At 37.9% G+C, this 17,688-nt stretch overlaps 1 protein-coding gene across 3 annotated transcripts in view; it reads right to left on the bottom strand.

The window, feature by feature from the left end:
• The window catches only part of TAB3 (TGF-beta activated kinase 1 (MAP3K7) binding protein 3), a 65,668-nt gene that overhangs the window by 17,448 nt on the left and 30,532 nt on the right, over positions 1-17,688 (bottom strand). For 2 of the 3 annotated variants that reach the window (XM_049871945.1, XM_049871947.1), the window contains exons 3-6: positions 14,287-14,481; positions 8,575-10,033; positions 7,535-7,695; positions 1,714-1,807 (exon numbers count right to left, since the gene is read on the bottom strand). In XM_049871945.1, coding sequence (XP_049727902.1) covers positions 1,714-1,807; positions 7,535-7,695; positions 8,575-10,033; positions 14,287-14,388 — 1,816 coding nt within the window. In that variant the 5' untranslated portion in view covers positions 14,389-14,481. The remainder of the gene's footprint in view (positions 1-1,713; positions 1,808-7,534; positions 7,696-8,574; positions 10,034-14,286; positions 14,482-17,688) is intronic. The other variant, XM_049871946.1, reaches the window with a different exon arrangement.

Raw genomic sequence — 17,688 nt, 5'->3', positions numbered from 1 at the left:
CATTCAAAGCTGCTTCTGTCTATTGTTCAGATGGGTCCGTATCTCTTTGGATCACCTGCTTCTACCATTTAATATTGCCTAAAAATGGCAACAGGGTGTTTTATTATATACTTTGAAAATGCAGTAGAAGCTCTCTTAGCTGCCATAATTCAGAACAGTAATCGGTGGGTAAAACAAACAAACAAAAAAAGGCTGATCAAAACACAGAATTGTTAAGAAAAATTACACATACAAGCTTTGAATGTAACGAGACGTATACCCACTGCCAACGAGTCAATTCCAACTCATAGCAACACTACAGGACAGAGTAGAACTGCCCCATAGAGTTTCCAAGGGGCGCCTGATGGATTCGAACTGCCAACCTTTTAGTTAGCAGCCATAGCACTTAACCACTACACCACCAGGGTTTCCACAAGACATACAGCAATATTTTTATGCTGGACCAAGACTTTTTCTTTGAGTATGTGTCTGCTGACTGAAGTTCTGTATTGTCTTTCTTACATAAACCACACCCAGAATGACCTAAAGCAGGGGTCCACGAACTTTTTCTGTAAAGAGGCACACGGTAAATATTTTAGGCTTTGTGCAGCTGTGACAGTTACTGTTGTAACTGCTTAACTCCCTGTTGTAGCACAAAGCAGCCACAAACAGTACCTAAATAAATAAGCGTGGCTGTGTTCCACCAAAACTTCATTTACAAAAATAGGCGATGGGCTCCAGTTTGCTGACCCCTGATCTACAGTCTCCTGTTTTGATTTCTTTAGAATGGAGCAAGAAAGAAACTAAGAACACTTATAAAGCAATTTGAAGACAGAATCCTTTTAGATTTTTATGATTCCCCCCTTACCCTTTTTCAGTTCTTTTCATCCATATATAACACACACTATTTTTTTAGTGATTTGTCTTTGAGTCTTTAGAAAGCAACCACCTTTAGTTTTTATAGAAAGAGGAGCTTCTTCTGCATTCATGTCAGTTTATGAAATAGTATATTGAATTACTCAATTACAGTAATCAGCATAAGGAGGTTTGAGAACAGACACAAGTGACTCTTGGTAAGCAGATAATTCAACTGCTAGTCATGAGTGTGCAGCGGCTGTGAACATCAGTTAGCTAATTTTATAGAAGAAATGAAGAACATTACTTAATCTGGTGAGCTGAGTAAGTGAAAGTCAATTAAGAGAGCTTCTACTGCAGTGTACTTCTGTAAGAAACCTAAAAAACCAAAACTATAAGATGTAGGTGAATGCTTTCATGTAACAGATATACCAACATACAAAAAATGGCATATAGAATTTATTTTAAAACTGAAATACCTGATTTTTTATTTGAGATCACTATTTTTATAGATATTTGCAATGACTATCACAATAATATGAACTCTACTAAGTTTAGAATTAAAACACATCAATTTGTAAAACATTCACAGTAAGTGACCAACTAAAAAAGGATCAACGCAGAGTAACAACACAGAATAGTCTAAACGATAAGAACTTAAGGACGAAAAATTGCCAAAGTAAAACTAATTTCTGATCCCCCAAATCTGATCCATAACCATGGACAGGGGTTGGGAGAGAGGGGTGTCTTTACCAGGATTGTAATCTTATAATAGATAAAAACTGTCTCTTAAAATCTATAAAACCAAAATTAATGCTATTTAAGCAGTTTAAAATACCACACTCTTACTTATGGTTTATCAAATAATCAAGTCTATACCTCTAGATTGAAGGAGGTCAACTTCTTTCAGTGTACAGTCAACATTTATCTGGAGTTGTCTGTTCATGCTTCTCAATCTTGTCATTTCCTCAGGCTAGTAAGAAAGGACCCAAAATAGCAATTGTGGGAAAGTCATTATCAAGCCCAACATTTTAAGAACTGTGTTTCATGTTAATCGTTCTGATTGGGTATTACCAAGAATACGGCCTCAATCCATAAGAAAGGGCAAGTTTAAGAGGTTCTATACATATGTTTTTTAAAGGAATAAAGGTAAAATGAGGGCGTCAAAATGGCCACATATATATATATAACAAAATCTGCATATAAAGTGGTGGGCTACAATACTAGACTGCGTTCTACCACACAAAATGCTACTACTTTAATCACACAGCTCTGGGAATATTTTATTTTCTGTGTTCATGGTAAGGGGAACTGTTAAGAATCAACCTTTTAAATAAACAAGGCCCATGACTTTAGTCTTATCCAGACTGGTAAAAATTACAAACAGTACTAATTTTTATGAGTGCTTATTAAGCATCAGGCACTGTGTTTCCCAGAATTCTCATTCTTTCCTCACAACAATCCTTCAAGGTAGGCACTAATATCACCCCCAATTTATAGATGAGGAAGCTGAGGCACAGACAGATTAAATAATGTTCCCCAAGGTTATAAAGCTAGTAGTTGACAGAGCCAGAATTTATATAGAAATTAAAAAAATATAGAAATAGTCTATATAAATTCATAGATAAATCTTTTTGTCTTCAATTTCTACATCAAAGGAAGCAATTAATCTAGCACATGAAAATTTCAGGAGAAAAGGGACTCCATCCTTTCTCCAGCTTTGTTTTCTTCTGCCTTGATCTTTCTAGCTCGATCTATTCCTTAGGCCTCTTGGGGCATACATGAGGCACTGAAATGTGAAGAGACCCTTAACCGTCAATTAAAGCTTTTTAGAAGGCATTACTTCCCTTGACATTCTTAATTTCTTTATTCTTTACATATACGTACAGTAAAAAATAAATTCAGGGTTTAGAATCTAGAGGCATTGATACTGAAGCTTTCAGCAGAGCCTACTTTCATTAGACTGCCAGGTATTAACTAAATTATTAGGATAATTTCAACTATACAAAGTAACAGATTAGACAGCTTCTATTTTATGAAGACAGCAAAATCCTCTTATGTTAAAAACATACATTTTGCTAAAAACTGAATATGTTAATACAACAGTGAAGAAAAATAAACAGAAAGGATACCTTAAGTCACAATAATACAATATCTTATGCCGTTAAGAGGTATTAAGAGAATAGGAATGCCATTAGCAGGTATCAAAAGTTTAAAATAAGTGATGTAACAGGCAGAATATACTAAGAGCTACAATCCTTTAGACTTCTAGAACAAAAAAAAAAGCCATTTAGAAATATTTAGTGAGGATTACTTTTCGCATTTTTATGGGAAAACCATGTGACATTAACGTCTAAAATACTTAAGCCTTGTCTAAAAGACAACACTGAAATCATTTAAAACATATACCTGAGTATTTACGTTAAAGACAGAGCACTTATCTAGGGGCTCCAAAAAGTGATGCTATCTTTCTAGGAACATGTGAAAGAACCCAATCTTTTTTTGTAGGAGCATACTGGGAAAGTCAAGGACCTAAAGGGGTGGATCCTTCCTATATATTTTGGGGGTGAGGGGAGGAGAGAGATGCTTCTGCCGCAGTGGTCCTGAATAGTGGAATCTTTGTCACTAAGTATGGAATATTATAGTCTATAGTCAAGAAGTTACTGCACATTTACTTATAACTTAAAAAAAAAAAAAAGCTCTTATCAACAGGTTCATTTCCAAAGATGAGTAGAACCACTGGCACTCACTTGGGTTTATCTGTAAGATCCCTATGTCCTTTTTCACAGCTTCCAAATTAATTCAGGGGTGCAGGGAGCGGTTTCTGAAAAGTTACTATCATTTATTAAAAGTACACTGTGTTTTCATGGAGGAGGGGTTTCAAGATTCACTGTGTAAAACTTAGCAAGTTGCTTGGATGATAACCGGATGTTGATGTCTGACATTTAAAAATAAAAAATTCTAAGGTTTTTTCAGCAAGTGGCAGAAATACCTTAGGCACCCTAAGAAGTTGTCTCACAAACCGACATCACGTTCTTTGATAGCTTGGCCCAATTATGCACCCAGGACTCAAAGCTATGGAGTACCAGAAACCCAGTTAGTCAGAACAGGATGAATATGGGGAAGTGATTTGGGGGAGGGGGAAACTGGCAGCTCCTTGCTTATTAAAATCTCATTTGTCCTTAAGGTATAACTGAAATCTCCCCCTCCTCCATAAAGCTGTCTCATCCTTGAACCCTACTAGTATAAAGCCAACATTTCTATCTCTGAACTCTGACAGTACTTAATATTTTGTTACCATGAAACTGGCCAGCAATTCCGATTTACGTCTTAGGTTAATTATCTTTTCTCGCACACACAAATACATGCAGATACACAGGCAGATACTTTCCACATACAGAGCTCTTTAAGAGATGGCATGTCCTACTACATTTAATACAATTCTTTGCAAATAGTAGACTGAGAGAAACGTTGGCTGTCACACATCTTGCACTTCTGCCCTCCTCAGAAAAAAATCATTCCACTGCTGCTCTAAGTTTCTGCATCACACACATGCACATCCCAGTCTCGTTAGGCAAATGCATTTCTAACCTGTTTTTTTCCTACAGTGCTTGATAAGAAATTAACTTCTTTGAAAATGTGAACGTAGCAATATGCGCATCGTAGTAAAAATTCTCTATTAGGTATGGCTGCACACAAGCTGTGTGGAGCAATGAGGATAAGGATACCCATTTACTGAGCACGTACTCTACGCCAGACACTTTGCATACATTATCTCTTTATCTTGACAACAATATTATAATGGACTTGTTATAATTCCCTTTGATAGACAGGGAAACAAAAATGCAGAGAAGTGAGAGAGAGCAGTCAGTGCCAGAGCTATTCTGCCTTGAAAGCCTATGTGGGTGCTCTTTCCACTATGTCACATTGTCTCAAATGAGCCTCTATGAACAAAAAGGGAATTGTGACTAAGTGTTTTATTTCTTGATTAATTTTCTCCATTAAGTATACCCTTGTTATGCATGTTCCTAAAATTAAAAGGAAATCAACGTTTTTTTAAATGCTTCAGATTTGTGTGTGTGTGCTTGTATCCAAGCAGATTTTTCCAGTATGTAGCAACCCACATATATTTTACAAAACACTGTTTGTTGGGCATTGTACAAATTGCTTAACATAAATTAACTTATATTACCCTAACAGAAATCCCATGAAATGGGCACGCTGCCATATACATTTGATAGACAAGACAAGCACAGAGAAAGTTACTTATTCAAGGATACAAGAGTGACAGGTAAGCTACAGAAGTAGGAGTCAAATTCACACCTGACTCAAAAGCCCACTGTCTTAACCACTATGTGATACTCCCCTCAGCCACGCGCTCCTAATTGTCCTCTGTGTACTTTACTCTCGGCCTGGCAGTGAAAAAGCCTGGGAATCACCCACTCAAATTTCTCATCCTCTCAAGTATTATCACCCACATGAGCTGCCAATTTCTGAAGCTGGGTGATGACTACATGGGGGTTCATTCTACTATTCTGCCTATTTTATAAATCTCTGAAATTCTCTATAATAAGAAGTTAAAAATAAATCACAGCCCAGGGTACCAGTTTCAACCAACTTCCCCTCTTTTTCTTTTCTTTCTAAAGAAGACTCACCAATAAAAGCTCTGATCTAAAATCTTTTTTTTTTTTTTGAAATACTAACCCCTGCTACATTAGACAGTTCTCTACTTCCAAAAAAACAAAATCAACAGGGTTTTATTTAGCAGAGGTTATCACACAAGCAAATGTTTGGTAAACAAAGCTCACATGGCTATTTTAAAGGCAATGACTTCTATGCTAATAAAAATTGTTCATGCTATACAGGTACCTAAAGAACTCCAAAATGCCCAATACAACACAGGTAGATTCCCAAATTGGTTACATCCTAAAATCTCTCTCCCAGTCAGACGATCCAATTAAGATTTCAAATAGAGAAAAAATGAGGCAGCAACTTTATTCACATTAAAATCATCTTGTATTTAAAGATAGCTTTGTAATTTTCTAAGTGTCTTAATAATTAAAACTTTCCTTTCTCACTTTTAGTATTGTCTAAACTCAGAAATTTAGTCAATATTAGAAATAATTTTATGAAATTATTGAATATGCTTGTTTCTCAATAATCTCTCAAAAACCTCTCTTGGTTCCCCCTTACCAGCAGAATAAAGTTCAAATACCTCAACCTTGTGTAAAGGTCTAAGCCTCACTCTACCTATACACATTAACCTTTGTTACGCCATCAGAAATCTCACACTTTAACCAGGGAACTGCATTCGCTGTCTCCTGAGAATCAGCCTCCGTCTTGACTTCAAGGCTTCGGTTACCTCATGTCCCTTTCCCTTCTAAAATGCCCTCCCCTTTCTCCTCTGCCTATAGCAACAGTACCTATCGTTTAGGGCAGTGGTTCTTCATCCTTATTTTTTTTCAGTCTAATAACCTTATGAAAACCAAATGAAAGCTTTAAACCTACTTCCCATAGACACGCACATATGAAACTCTGCATATAATTTCAGGGAACTCACGGATTCCTCTTGAAGCCAGGGATCTGTTAAAAACTTCTATATGAGGACCTGGCTGCAGACACGCTGACTACAAGAGGCCAGAAGTATATGCCCACTTCTCTAAATTTGTAAACTCCAAGAGAGAGAGATTACCCTCAGTGTACCGAGGGTAGAAAGATGAGAAATGGCTCCATGGAAAAGCAGAGTTTAAGCTAAGCCTTGAAGAACAGACAGGGTTTATACACGCAGAGCCGTAGAAGGGTATCCAGCAGGAGGACAGTATGAGAGAGTGGAAAAGTGCATTGAGTATATACATAAATTAGCTGATGGATGTGTTCTCTCGTTTCCAGAGAGCAAACACACCACTTGCCATGCTGTATTGTCTATTGCTACGTCAGCTGGTGTATCTATTCCTTCCACTAGCAAGTCGCTCTAAGCATCTAGCACCATGCCATATTCAGAAACTATGTAAAAAAAAAACTTTGTTGAAAAAATGAATGCTGAAAGGTGAAATAAGAAGTAGGATCACAGAAAGCTTGTGATGTCACAAGATTTTAGGAGACGTGTTTCACATTTTTCTGAATTGTTTAAGATCTTTAGGGTTCATATATATTAACTAACATGTTAAAAATATATTATCCTAATCTTTTCATTGGAACACTTCCCCTTAAGGCTGCTATCTATCAATACTGTTATCTTAGTGTCTACAATTACTTGCACTTAACAAAACTGCTCTACCTTAAAATACTCTACGGTCAACACTCTTCCCAAATTCTTACTGATCTCCTAACTCATCTGAATTAATGTACCTAGAAGAATAATTTTTCAATGTTTGAAAAAAAAGTGTGTGTGTATATATATATATAAAAGTACACAGAGAACAATTTATAACGTATTTGGTCAGGGTGCACTTTCCATTTCTACTTAGACAGAAAGGAATCTGTAGTAAATGAGATGCTGTATCTTGACTGCAACTGTCAGTATTTGAGAATATTGATGAGCCTCTGGACTTCACAACATGAAAAATAAAGTATCATATTGTTTTAACAAGAGCTATTTGAAAGCAAAAGTCCTTCATTCATTTTTTTTTTTTAACCAGGGACAAAATGGAAAAGCCAATCTCCCCACGTTTCTCTCAACATATCCCAACAGATCACTTACCGTTGGGATCGCAGTGGTGCAGCTGACCCTTCTGAGCCGTCTCTGCATCAGGTCATGCTCCATACTGTTAACTTCAGCCTTCAACCGCTCTAGTTCCTCTTTCTCAAGTTTCAATTGCTTTGCTAACCTCTCCATCCTTGCTCGCTGATGTAACAGCAAGGCTATAGCATTACAGATAAAGTCATTACACAGAATAACATTGAACAAGTGACCTGGAAATTTCTATATACATTGTTAATGTATAAAATACTCATAGGAACCCTAATCGGCCAACTTTGGTCAGCATTTACTCTCATATCTAATGCTATTCTGCCTCCATATCTGTTTTAATTTTTATGCTTACACATGCTACCGAAATGACATCATCTATGCATCTGTCTTGTTCTGTCATCCTTAGTTTCCCTAAGATTCTCTTTAACTATACTTGTGTGCATTTTAAACAGACTCAACACAAGGCATATTGAATTACAATCATAATTATTTCCCTTCTTAAGTACTGAGTGAATGCTAAATTCTCAAGTATCTTGAAACTATCTGAACAGACTTTTAATAAATTTATTCTCCTATATATTTAGTTGGCCTACTATTAACTAATCCAGAAGCTATCTTCATTGCTAATTCCACTTTTTATAAATATGTATTACTTATAAATATCACTGTGCCCTTCGGGCCATTTTTTTTTTTAAACCTTTCACCTTGATGAACTTTAGTCCACTCTCTATGAATCTATTTTCCTACTCTGTAGTTTGTATTTTTGACAATATACACTTCACTTGTCTATATTTTTCTCCCCATTAATATTCTTCTGAAAAAAAAAAAAAACCCTTTTATTAGGTTATTATTCCATGTCTGCATTTTCATATTTTAAAACAAAGTCTGTAGATGACTCGGAAGCACTGACCTTATTCTTAACAGATGTTAACTGTTAACTGCTAACATTTAATAGTTACTGAACATTTCAACTACACAGCTAATATAAATTATTTTATTTTGAATACCTCACCCCAAAGATTAAATTTCATAAAAGAGTTAAAATTTACCTTGCGTGTAGGCATAGTCATCTGATCCAGAACTAGAACTCCTCTGATATTTATGGCTTCCCTTTTCTCCCCCAGAGCCTGGTATCACTGAAATGGGCTGAATAGGTTCTGGTGCTGCAGAGCGTTCTTCTTGGTCCACTAAATTTAAAAGATTTTCAGTCGCTGCTCGGCCTACAGTAATTTTAAAAACTGTAGTTGGGTTTGGTATCACCCGAGGAGATGGCGATGGAGCGCACGAAGGTCCAGTTGGCTGTGTGTATGTAATATACACAGGATTAACACTAAACGGAGGTTTTGGTTGACTAGATACCCCTCTTGAAGGAGAACTTGAAGGTGGTGTGGTGGCTGTATACAGTGAGTGCTGATTCCGTGGAGATGGTTGGTTACTGATGGGTGAAGGACTCCTATTAATTGCTGTTCCAGGTCTTTGGGAGGGTTCAACTGTAATTTCTATTTTCTTCATGGAACCTTTGGGTAAGCTAGATGCTGTGTATGGGAGATAAGCTACTGAATGGCTTCCCTGTTTCTGATAGCTAGGAGGTCCTTGTTGATATGGATGGGGTGGAGTAGTTGAAGGACTAGGTGGCATAAAGATGTGGGAACTTGGGTGGCCCAATTGGGAAGGTTGCACTTGATGCTGTGGAGAGCTGAAGGGTGAAGGACATTGAGAAGGAGGTGGCGAATGATAGGCAGATTGAGGGATTTGTTGTTTGGGAGAATACTGAGAAGGTTGGTAGTTCTGTTGATGTGGATAAACAGGTAAAGGACGTTGACTATAATGAGGCACTGGGCCCTGTGGTGAGGACTGCCATGGCGTACTCTGAGGAGTTTGTCTTCCTGATGAACTCTGAGATGTCTGTCTAATATAAATAGAACCAGGAGACCCATAGAGATTGCTTGGAATTTGTGGAAGAATTTGTAAAGCTCTTGGTACAGTCTGTCCAGAAGGGAGGTTTTGGGATACTGTAACAGTAATTGGGTTTGTACTATACCGAGGTATGTGCATGTATGAAGGAGGTGGCGGTGGTGGTGGTGAAGGCCCTTGTATAGCAGATGGATTCATTCCTGTTTGCATGGAAGATGGCTGTTGAGGTGGTTGTGAAGGAGGAGTAGCTGCACTTCTGTTCTGTTCATTCATAAAAAATGGATTGTAGTTGGGAGTAGCAGCCACAACAGCAGGAGCTGAATGTGGTTCCTGAACTAAACATATCAGCTGTTTACCTGCTGTATGCTGTGGATCAATATGTCCATCACTTGAGCTATGTACCAGTGTTCGACCACCATTAAGTTGAGCTCCATCTCCTGGGTGGTAGCTACCAGGAGAATGGATACCCAAGTTAATATGCAAAAGGCGATTTCTATTCATCCTGTTGTCATCTGGACTGTGGTATTCCATATACAAGTATTTGCTACTCTCCTGGGAAAGGGCTCGGCAACAGGCTTCAAGATTGTTGTTATTCTGGGGGAGAAAAATAGGAAAAGCACTATTGGCAAAATTGAAATATCCTAAACAGTGGAAATCAGGCTTTGCCAGAATGTTATGCAAATACAATTGTCATAGAGGAAGCAGAGAATGGTATGTGAACCACAAAAACCTTCATGGTCATCTATCCTGAAAAGGAGATCCCAAACGACTCCTATTATTTTATAAACATTTAGCTCACAGTACTAGTACTACTGCTACAGCTACTGCTACAGAAATGTAAAGTACCTACTAATGAACATTGTGACTCAACCCCAAGTTTTCTGACTCCAAATCCAGGACTCATTTTATACTTGTTGCATCTCAAAAAATTAAAATGTTGGACTAATCTTGGATTCACCACAAATTGCTGCAATATATAAGTAATATTCATTATTAATATTTCAACTGATAAACATGAAAATAACCATGCTTTAGTTTTCAAAAGTCATTGAAACAACCAAAGGAGAAAAAAAATACAACGAAATTCCAAAAGCAGCCAAAACAAAGTTCTAAAGCAACCTTCATTTTTATTTTAACCAAATTTATCCCTATATAACTTCAATTGTCTGTATCACTATGAAAGATTTAAGGTAAACAAAGAAATCAGTAAAAAAGACACATCTACATTTTGAACTATGGCCCCATGACTTTGCCAAAGTCTCCATTACCTTAGTGAAATTCATTCATACCTCCACTGTCTCAAACGGTTTTGCCTGCTGAAAGGCAGCTTGGCATACTTCCAAAATAATTTAATGATTTGAAATTTTTGAGTTATGCACACACACAAGGATGGTAATAGCAAACTGACATTTTAGAAGTTCCAAGAGACAGAAATCAAACTAAAAAGATTCCCTCTTTTTTAAAATGTAATAAAAAGTATATAAAATAAAAATTTTCCATTAAAATATAGACTTCTGAACTATTTATTAGCCTAAAAAAGATATTATTCATGCCCTTTGAAATAATCTCTAAAAATTTCTCAATCAGCATGACCTTCTCTGTAGCTCATAAATAAAAAAAAAAAAAATTTTTTTTTTTAATTTATGAATATACACACACTATTGTATATTTGTACATTTTGGGGAAAACTACATTTTATATAAGAACAGGACATACAGTGCTGCAATTTTAGAGCTGGGAGAACTCTGAGAGTTCATCTACTCCAACTCAACTCACAGACACCTAGGAAATACATGGCTCAACAACAGGCACTAGTTACCTAGGGTTAACTCTCCCGTTCTAGGCTCTTGGTCTCTTGATTCCTGGTGCCCTTTTCACTATAACACAGTCCTTTCAAGGAAGAGAATGTTAGGCTAAAAGTAAATCATTATACTGGGGCTTTAGGAAGTAAAAGAAGGTTCAGTCAATAAACCTTTACAAAATGAATTCTCAGAAATTTAAAGAATTGGCTTTGTCAATATTTCATAAATAATTTACATCCTTTTCCTTATATAAAGCTCTTGATACTGAAATTCAAATACTTTTTAAAACACGGTGAGTCACAGAAAAAAGTATTTATTGAACTTAAGAAGAAAATAATTAGAACTCAAAGATTTGGCCTTTCCTTATCCTGCTTGAGAATCATGATGAAAAACGGAGAGAAGCTACACGTTAAAAAGTAAATTTGCAGCCAAAGGATTCAAACTGATTCAACCAGAAAATGTCACGGTCAGATATCTAAAAGAAAGAAAATATAAAAAGCGAAAATAAAGTGTCTCCTTTAAGTTTTTTACAAACCTAGGGATTAGCAGAAAACAAAAGTTAGAGTTCCATTTGAGTCTACAATCGTGGATGCTTTATTAGTCGGTATTTTTATTAATAACCCTGAAATTTCCTGTTTTCTACACTGAATTAACCAAAAAACCCCCAAACCCGCTGTCACTGAGTCGATTCCGACTCAGCCACCCTATAGGACACAGTAGACTGCCCCATAGTTTTTCCAAGGCTGTAAATCTTTAAGGAAGCAGACTGCCACACCTTTCTCCTGCAGAGCAGCTGGTGGGTTGGAATCATTGACCGTCTGGTTTGCAGTTGAGCGTTTTAACCACTGCACCATCAGGACTCCTTACATTGAATTAGGTAGCCTAATTAGTATCTAGTATCTTTGCAAAAAGGATTCAAATTCAAAATGATACAAAGCTGGATTTCTCAGCCTATTCAAATGCATGTCTACATTGACAAACTGAGTAAATTTTCCTATGAAAAGAAATTTAAAACCACAAAGACAAGTTATTTAAGGACATCTTTTTGGAAGTACTGTAAAAGTACCACCAGAGTAGATTCAAATGTTATATTTGACCTGCTAAAATTTTTCTTAGTGGATAAAAAAATTATCGAACAGGAAATAAGAATGGTTAAAGAAATCAAAATTGTTTAGTTGGATAAAGAGGTCAGAATTTTTAAGGAGGCATATATGAACAGTTTTCGAAGGACGGAGGCAAAAAAAAGGCATCATACTCCTAAAATATGATCCAAAGAGAAGCCTTAAAAGCTTGTGTAATAAAATGTCAACTACTGAGTTTCACACATTTTAATGCAAAAGAGATACCTTCCAGAGAGTAGTGGTAAATCTTCACATCCATATTAACCCAAAGGGAAAAACTCAGGATGATGTTTTTGTTGCATATAGTAAGTTATCAGTAAATATTCAATGAGTTGAACTTAAAGTTCCATTCCTTCAGTTTAGTTAAGGGAGATGAAGACACTGGGTCATGAAAAACTACAGGTAATAAGGGATGAATAATTAAACAAACAAATAAGGTCATAGCTAGGTGGGGCCCCTAGGATTGGTGAGGAAGGTGATTGGTGATTGCTAGGAAATGATTTAAACAAGAAACCTCACTCCTTCTTGGTTTCACTCTAGTGGGAAGTACCTTGTTTCTTTCAGAAACCAAAATGGGGTCAAGAGCTAAGATTGGAATGTGAGTTAGAAAAAAAAAAAGGTAGACTAACACAAAAACCATAAGCTCGAAGGTCTAGAGCTAGTAAGAGCACCTGTGAACAAAGGAAGCGCCTTTGTTACCACCAGCTTCCATGGGTCTCTAGTTTCACCTGTACGGTTAAGCGCCCCCCTGAGTCACTCACACTGTAATAAGGCAGAGTTTGAACACAAGTACTGACTGTGTGGAGACCCTGGTGGTGAGTGGTTAAGTGCTACAGCTGCTAACTAAAAGGTTGGCAGTTCAAATCTACTGGGCACTCCTTGGAAACTCTATGGGACAGTTCTCCTCTGTCCTACAGGGCCACTATGAGTCAGAATTGACTCGACGACGGCAATGGGTTTGGCCTTTTTTTTTCTTTTGGTAGTGACTGTGTGAGGAAGACCAGTGGGCAGGCTAGAAGTGCTGCTGCCAAAGGTCAACTGAATAGGGAAATGCCATAGTCCAAAGCACAGAGACCTTGTGAAGGATGATGCAAAACTCAATTTAAGGAGCCTTAGGTCTGTTTCTTTGTTGCCTCTTTAGTGGGAAGACACATTCTCTACCAGAAAACTATTTCAATAGAAGACAGCAACTCAAAGGGCATGTGATTAAACTAAAGAAAATAGGCTTAAAACTCAAAATTAGACTTTAGTAAGCACCTGACAACTGGAAAACCAGTAAGAAAGGTGGTGGAATGTCTACAGATTTTTAAAAATTGGCTCAAAGTATATGTTGTTGCTGTTGTTTGGTGCCGTCCAGTCGGTTCTGACTCATAGCAAACTTATGTATAACAGGACGAAATGTTGCCTGGTCCTGCTTCATCCTCACAATCATTGCTATGTTTGGGCCCTAGGATATTATAATGATAACATCTGACATTCAACTGTAAGGATTTGGGAACTGATGGCACAACCCAAAAAATTCAAAAAGTGAAAAGTAAGGACATTTTTTTTTTTCCTTTCACACATGCCTTCACTCTTTTCTCTAAATTAGCGGTGCTCCATGGGGAGAGATTTTGCAAGAGATTTGGCAATGTCTGGAGACATTTTTGGTTGCCACAACTCATGGGGGAAGGGACTTGCTATTGGCATCTTGTGGGCAGAGGCCAGAGATGTTGCTAAACATCCTACAATACACAGGATAGCCCCCACAACAAAGAATTACCAACCCGAAATGCCGACAGTGCCAAGTTGAGCAATCTTGCTCTAAATGTTTCCCCCTACACACGCACACACAAGAAAACAAAGTTCTAGTCACCACAGCACAAAACTAGTTCTAATAAGTAGAAACATAACTTAACCTCACTAGTGCTGGTAGATAATCTACCTGTAACATGCACTGAGACACCACACCCTCTGGAATCTCCGGGAAACGTTGTCGGAGATCATGGAGAACCTGAATATCAAGCTGTGGACTGCTTTGCGCCATGCCAGAGTAAATGGTGATCAAGTTTCTCTGAGGGAATGGATGTTAACTGGCCTTCCAGTAGCAATGATCTTCGAACACCGCAGTCATTTTCTACTGAAAGAAATTAAAGTGCAGTTAAATTACACATTTCAAAAAATTTTATTCAAATAGTTATCAGCAACTATATTAAAATAGAAAAATCTAAAATTAGTATACCTAACTCCAAAGTTGGAAAATCGACAAATTCAACTTAGCCAGGCTTTTCTGATGTAATATAGCCAATCAGTGGTTAAAAAACAAACAAAAAAACAACTTCAGTTCCAGTTTAATAATAATAATAATAAAGCAGCAGCAAGATGAAAAATGCAGAGTAGCATTATTTGGCAACCATATTTTTCTAGCCTTGAGAAATTTTACTTATCTATATGTAATCACTCTTGTTTTCCCAAGGGTTATCGTATTATTGCTCTAAAGCAGAGTACTCATTTTGATGTCTGAAATAATAAAACCTTCATGAAATTCGGACTTAACAATAATACCACAAAGCACACTTGTCCCATATGCCTTGCGTTCTCCCTGTACTTTGAAGCCACAAGGCTTGAATTTGAAGACTGAGTAAAGGAAACCCAATGTCTAAATCAAACAACTGGGCAAACAAAAATGGAAACGTACAATCCTTTGTTTTCAACAATGATACTGGTGGCTAATCATTAGCCAGACCTGCCCAACTAGGCTCTCACCTAATTCTGGTGCCACCAGCACAGGTACTAAGAAGGCATGACTTGGGGGTACAGTTTGAGTAGAGGAAACTGACCCTCAGAACCTTTAATCATGCCATTGCTGGAGCAACGTAGAGAACCTCAGAGAATATCTGGAAAAAAAATGTTTAAGGAAAATACTGAATTACTTTTGCTGGCTTATAACTAAGTAGATAATTAAAAAATAAAGACCATATAATCTCAAATCTGACTTTCATTATAGGCAGGGAATTTCATTTTGCACGCCATCTGTTGACTTTTACTGGGTGTCTAGCTCTCTGTCTTCCCTCTTCCAAGCCAAGATTCTCAAAGGGTTACATATACTCTTTATATCTACAGGATGGCAACAAAGCCCCATGAATACTACTCTGCCCCCCATGAATACTACTCTGCCTTAAAAAAACCTAAAAAGAGCTATTAGGGATGCTTTAATGACTTCTGGAGCCCTGGTGGCACAGTGGTTAAGTGTTTGGCTGCTAAGCAAAAAGTCAGCAGTTCGAACCCACCTGCCGCTCCTTAGAAACCCTGTGGGGCAGTTCTACTCTGTCCTATAGGGTCACTATGAGTTGGAATCGACTTGATGGCAACGGGTTTGGTTTTAATGACTCCTAACCATCAACATGGGAGATGTCTAAAGAACATGATGAAATATTAAAATGCAGGAGGCGAACATGGATAACTTTTGATTTGCATGCATATGGGTTTATGACTACCTTGTACTACTCTGCTCCTGCAATTCGCTCCTTAGCCTGCTCTAACCTGGCCCATGACACTGTTCCACTGAAACACTCCCCATCTCTCTGGCGCTAAATACTGAGGGTATCTTCTATCCCCTCTGACTTCTGCAACATCTGATGCTACTAATCACTCTCTCTCTCTTTTTTTTTTTTTTTGCAATGCTCATTCTGTTTTCAGCCTCTGGAACATCACAGTAACCTGGCTTCTTCCTACCTCTGTTGTCACTTTAATGTTGGCATTTCCCTGGGTTTTGCCCTAGGCTGCCTCCTCTTCTCATTCTACACCCTCTTGCCTTGTGATCACATCCACTACTAAGGTTTCAATAGCATTTAAAGGCTGATGATTCCCCAATTTGTAAGCATCATGCTCTAAGACTCCTGACACATATAGTCAACAGCCTACCACACAGCACCATCTGGATATGCCCAAAGGTATCAGTCAACATGTCCAAAAAGGAACTCATCTCCTCACCAGAGCCCTTCCCCAAATGTTCCCTGTTCAGTCCATGAAAGTCACGAGCATTCCCTCAGTTAACAAAACCATAAATCAGAAAGCATTACTTACCATTAGTCAGGTCACATCTGAATACTGTTCTTGTCAATTGTGTTGCAGTTAACTTCCTGCCCCTGGTTTTGCCTTTCTTCACACCACAGCCAGAGTATTTGTTTTCTAAGATGCAAATCTGAGCATATCCCCTCTGCTCTCTGCATTCCAACCAAATGGAACCATGTGTGGTCCTAGGCATGAATGTGCCACGCTCCCTCCTTGCATGGCATCAGCCCATGATCATCCATCCATATGAGACACTGTTGTCACCCCCCGCCCCCATACACACACACCATTTTCCCAGTCCTATTTATCCTGTACATGCTGGTTTTGGTAAGACTTCCTCTAAAGAGGCTTCCGCTGACACACCCCCTCCCCATAGTCCTGCTGTCACGCCTGGCCCCCACCTACACCGCGCTATAGGACCCACCACTCTGCTGCTACGGTAGCACTTAACACTCTATACTGAACCACCTGTAGCTCCACCTAGAATGTGGTGTTATGTCAGAGAGTGAAAAAATACATTCAAAAAATGATGGGAACATGTCACAAGGCTTGGGAGTCAGCTTGAAAGGGCTCTGGTCAAATCTGTGACAATTTGAGCATTAAAATAATTAGGAACAGTAATGAATTACATACCTTTGGAAAAAAGAAATCCATGTGCCGATATCAAAAACAAATGGTCTGTTAAATACATACACACATAGATGAGGGAGAAGGGAAGACCCTTGCTTATAGTGGAGTAACTGGTAAATAGGCAAGGGAATGCTGGAGCAGGAAAAATCATCATTCTGCAGCCAGCATAGTACAGACTGGCTCAGGCAAGAATCATCAAGGAATGCTAGATTTAGGGGAAAATTATGATGAAGAGTAAGATATATGCATAGTCTTAAAGTCTCTCTCCAAAGATTATTAGTTGCAAGGGGGAAAAATGTAATGAGACAGTGAATAAATTGAACATCTTGACTGGGTGCTCAAAACTGACATCACCAATGAGGGACAGATGGACAGTGTGCAACTCCAGATGGGATACCCTGAGAAAGGCACATCACTCTACAGTATTCCAATCAGGAATGCATAACCTGAAACTACTCAGGGAAACATCAAACAAACCCCAAATGAGAAACCGTCTATTAAAACAAAAAAAGGGGGGGGGGGATGTCATCTTAAAAAATGTCAATGTCATAAAAGACAAACGCTGGAAAAAATGTTCCAGGCTGAAGGTGATAGAGACATGACAACTAAATGTAATATCTGATCCTAAAGGAGGAAAATGTTA

This window comes from Elephas maximus, chromosome X, assembly GCF_024166365.1.
Source record: "Elephas maximus indicus isolate mEleMax1 chromosome X, mEleMax1 primary haplotype, whole genome shotgun sequence".
In the NCBI taxonomy this organism is placed as follows: Eukaryota; Metazoa; Chordata; class Mammalia; order Proboscidea; family Elephantidae; genus Elephas; species Elephas maximus.
Note: the sequence above shows the minus strand (reverse complement) of the source record. Positions and strands in the feature narration are given on the sequence as shown.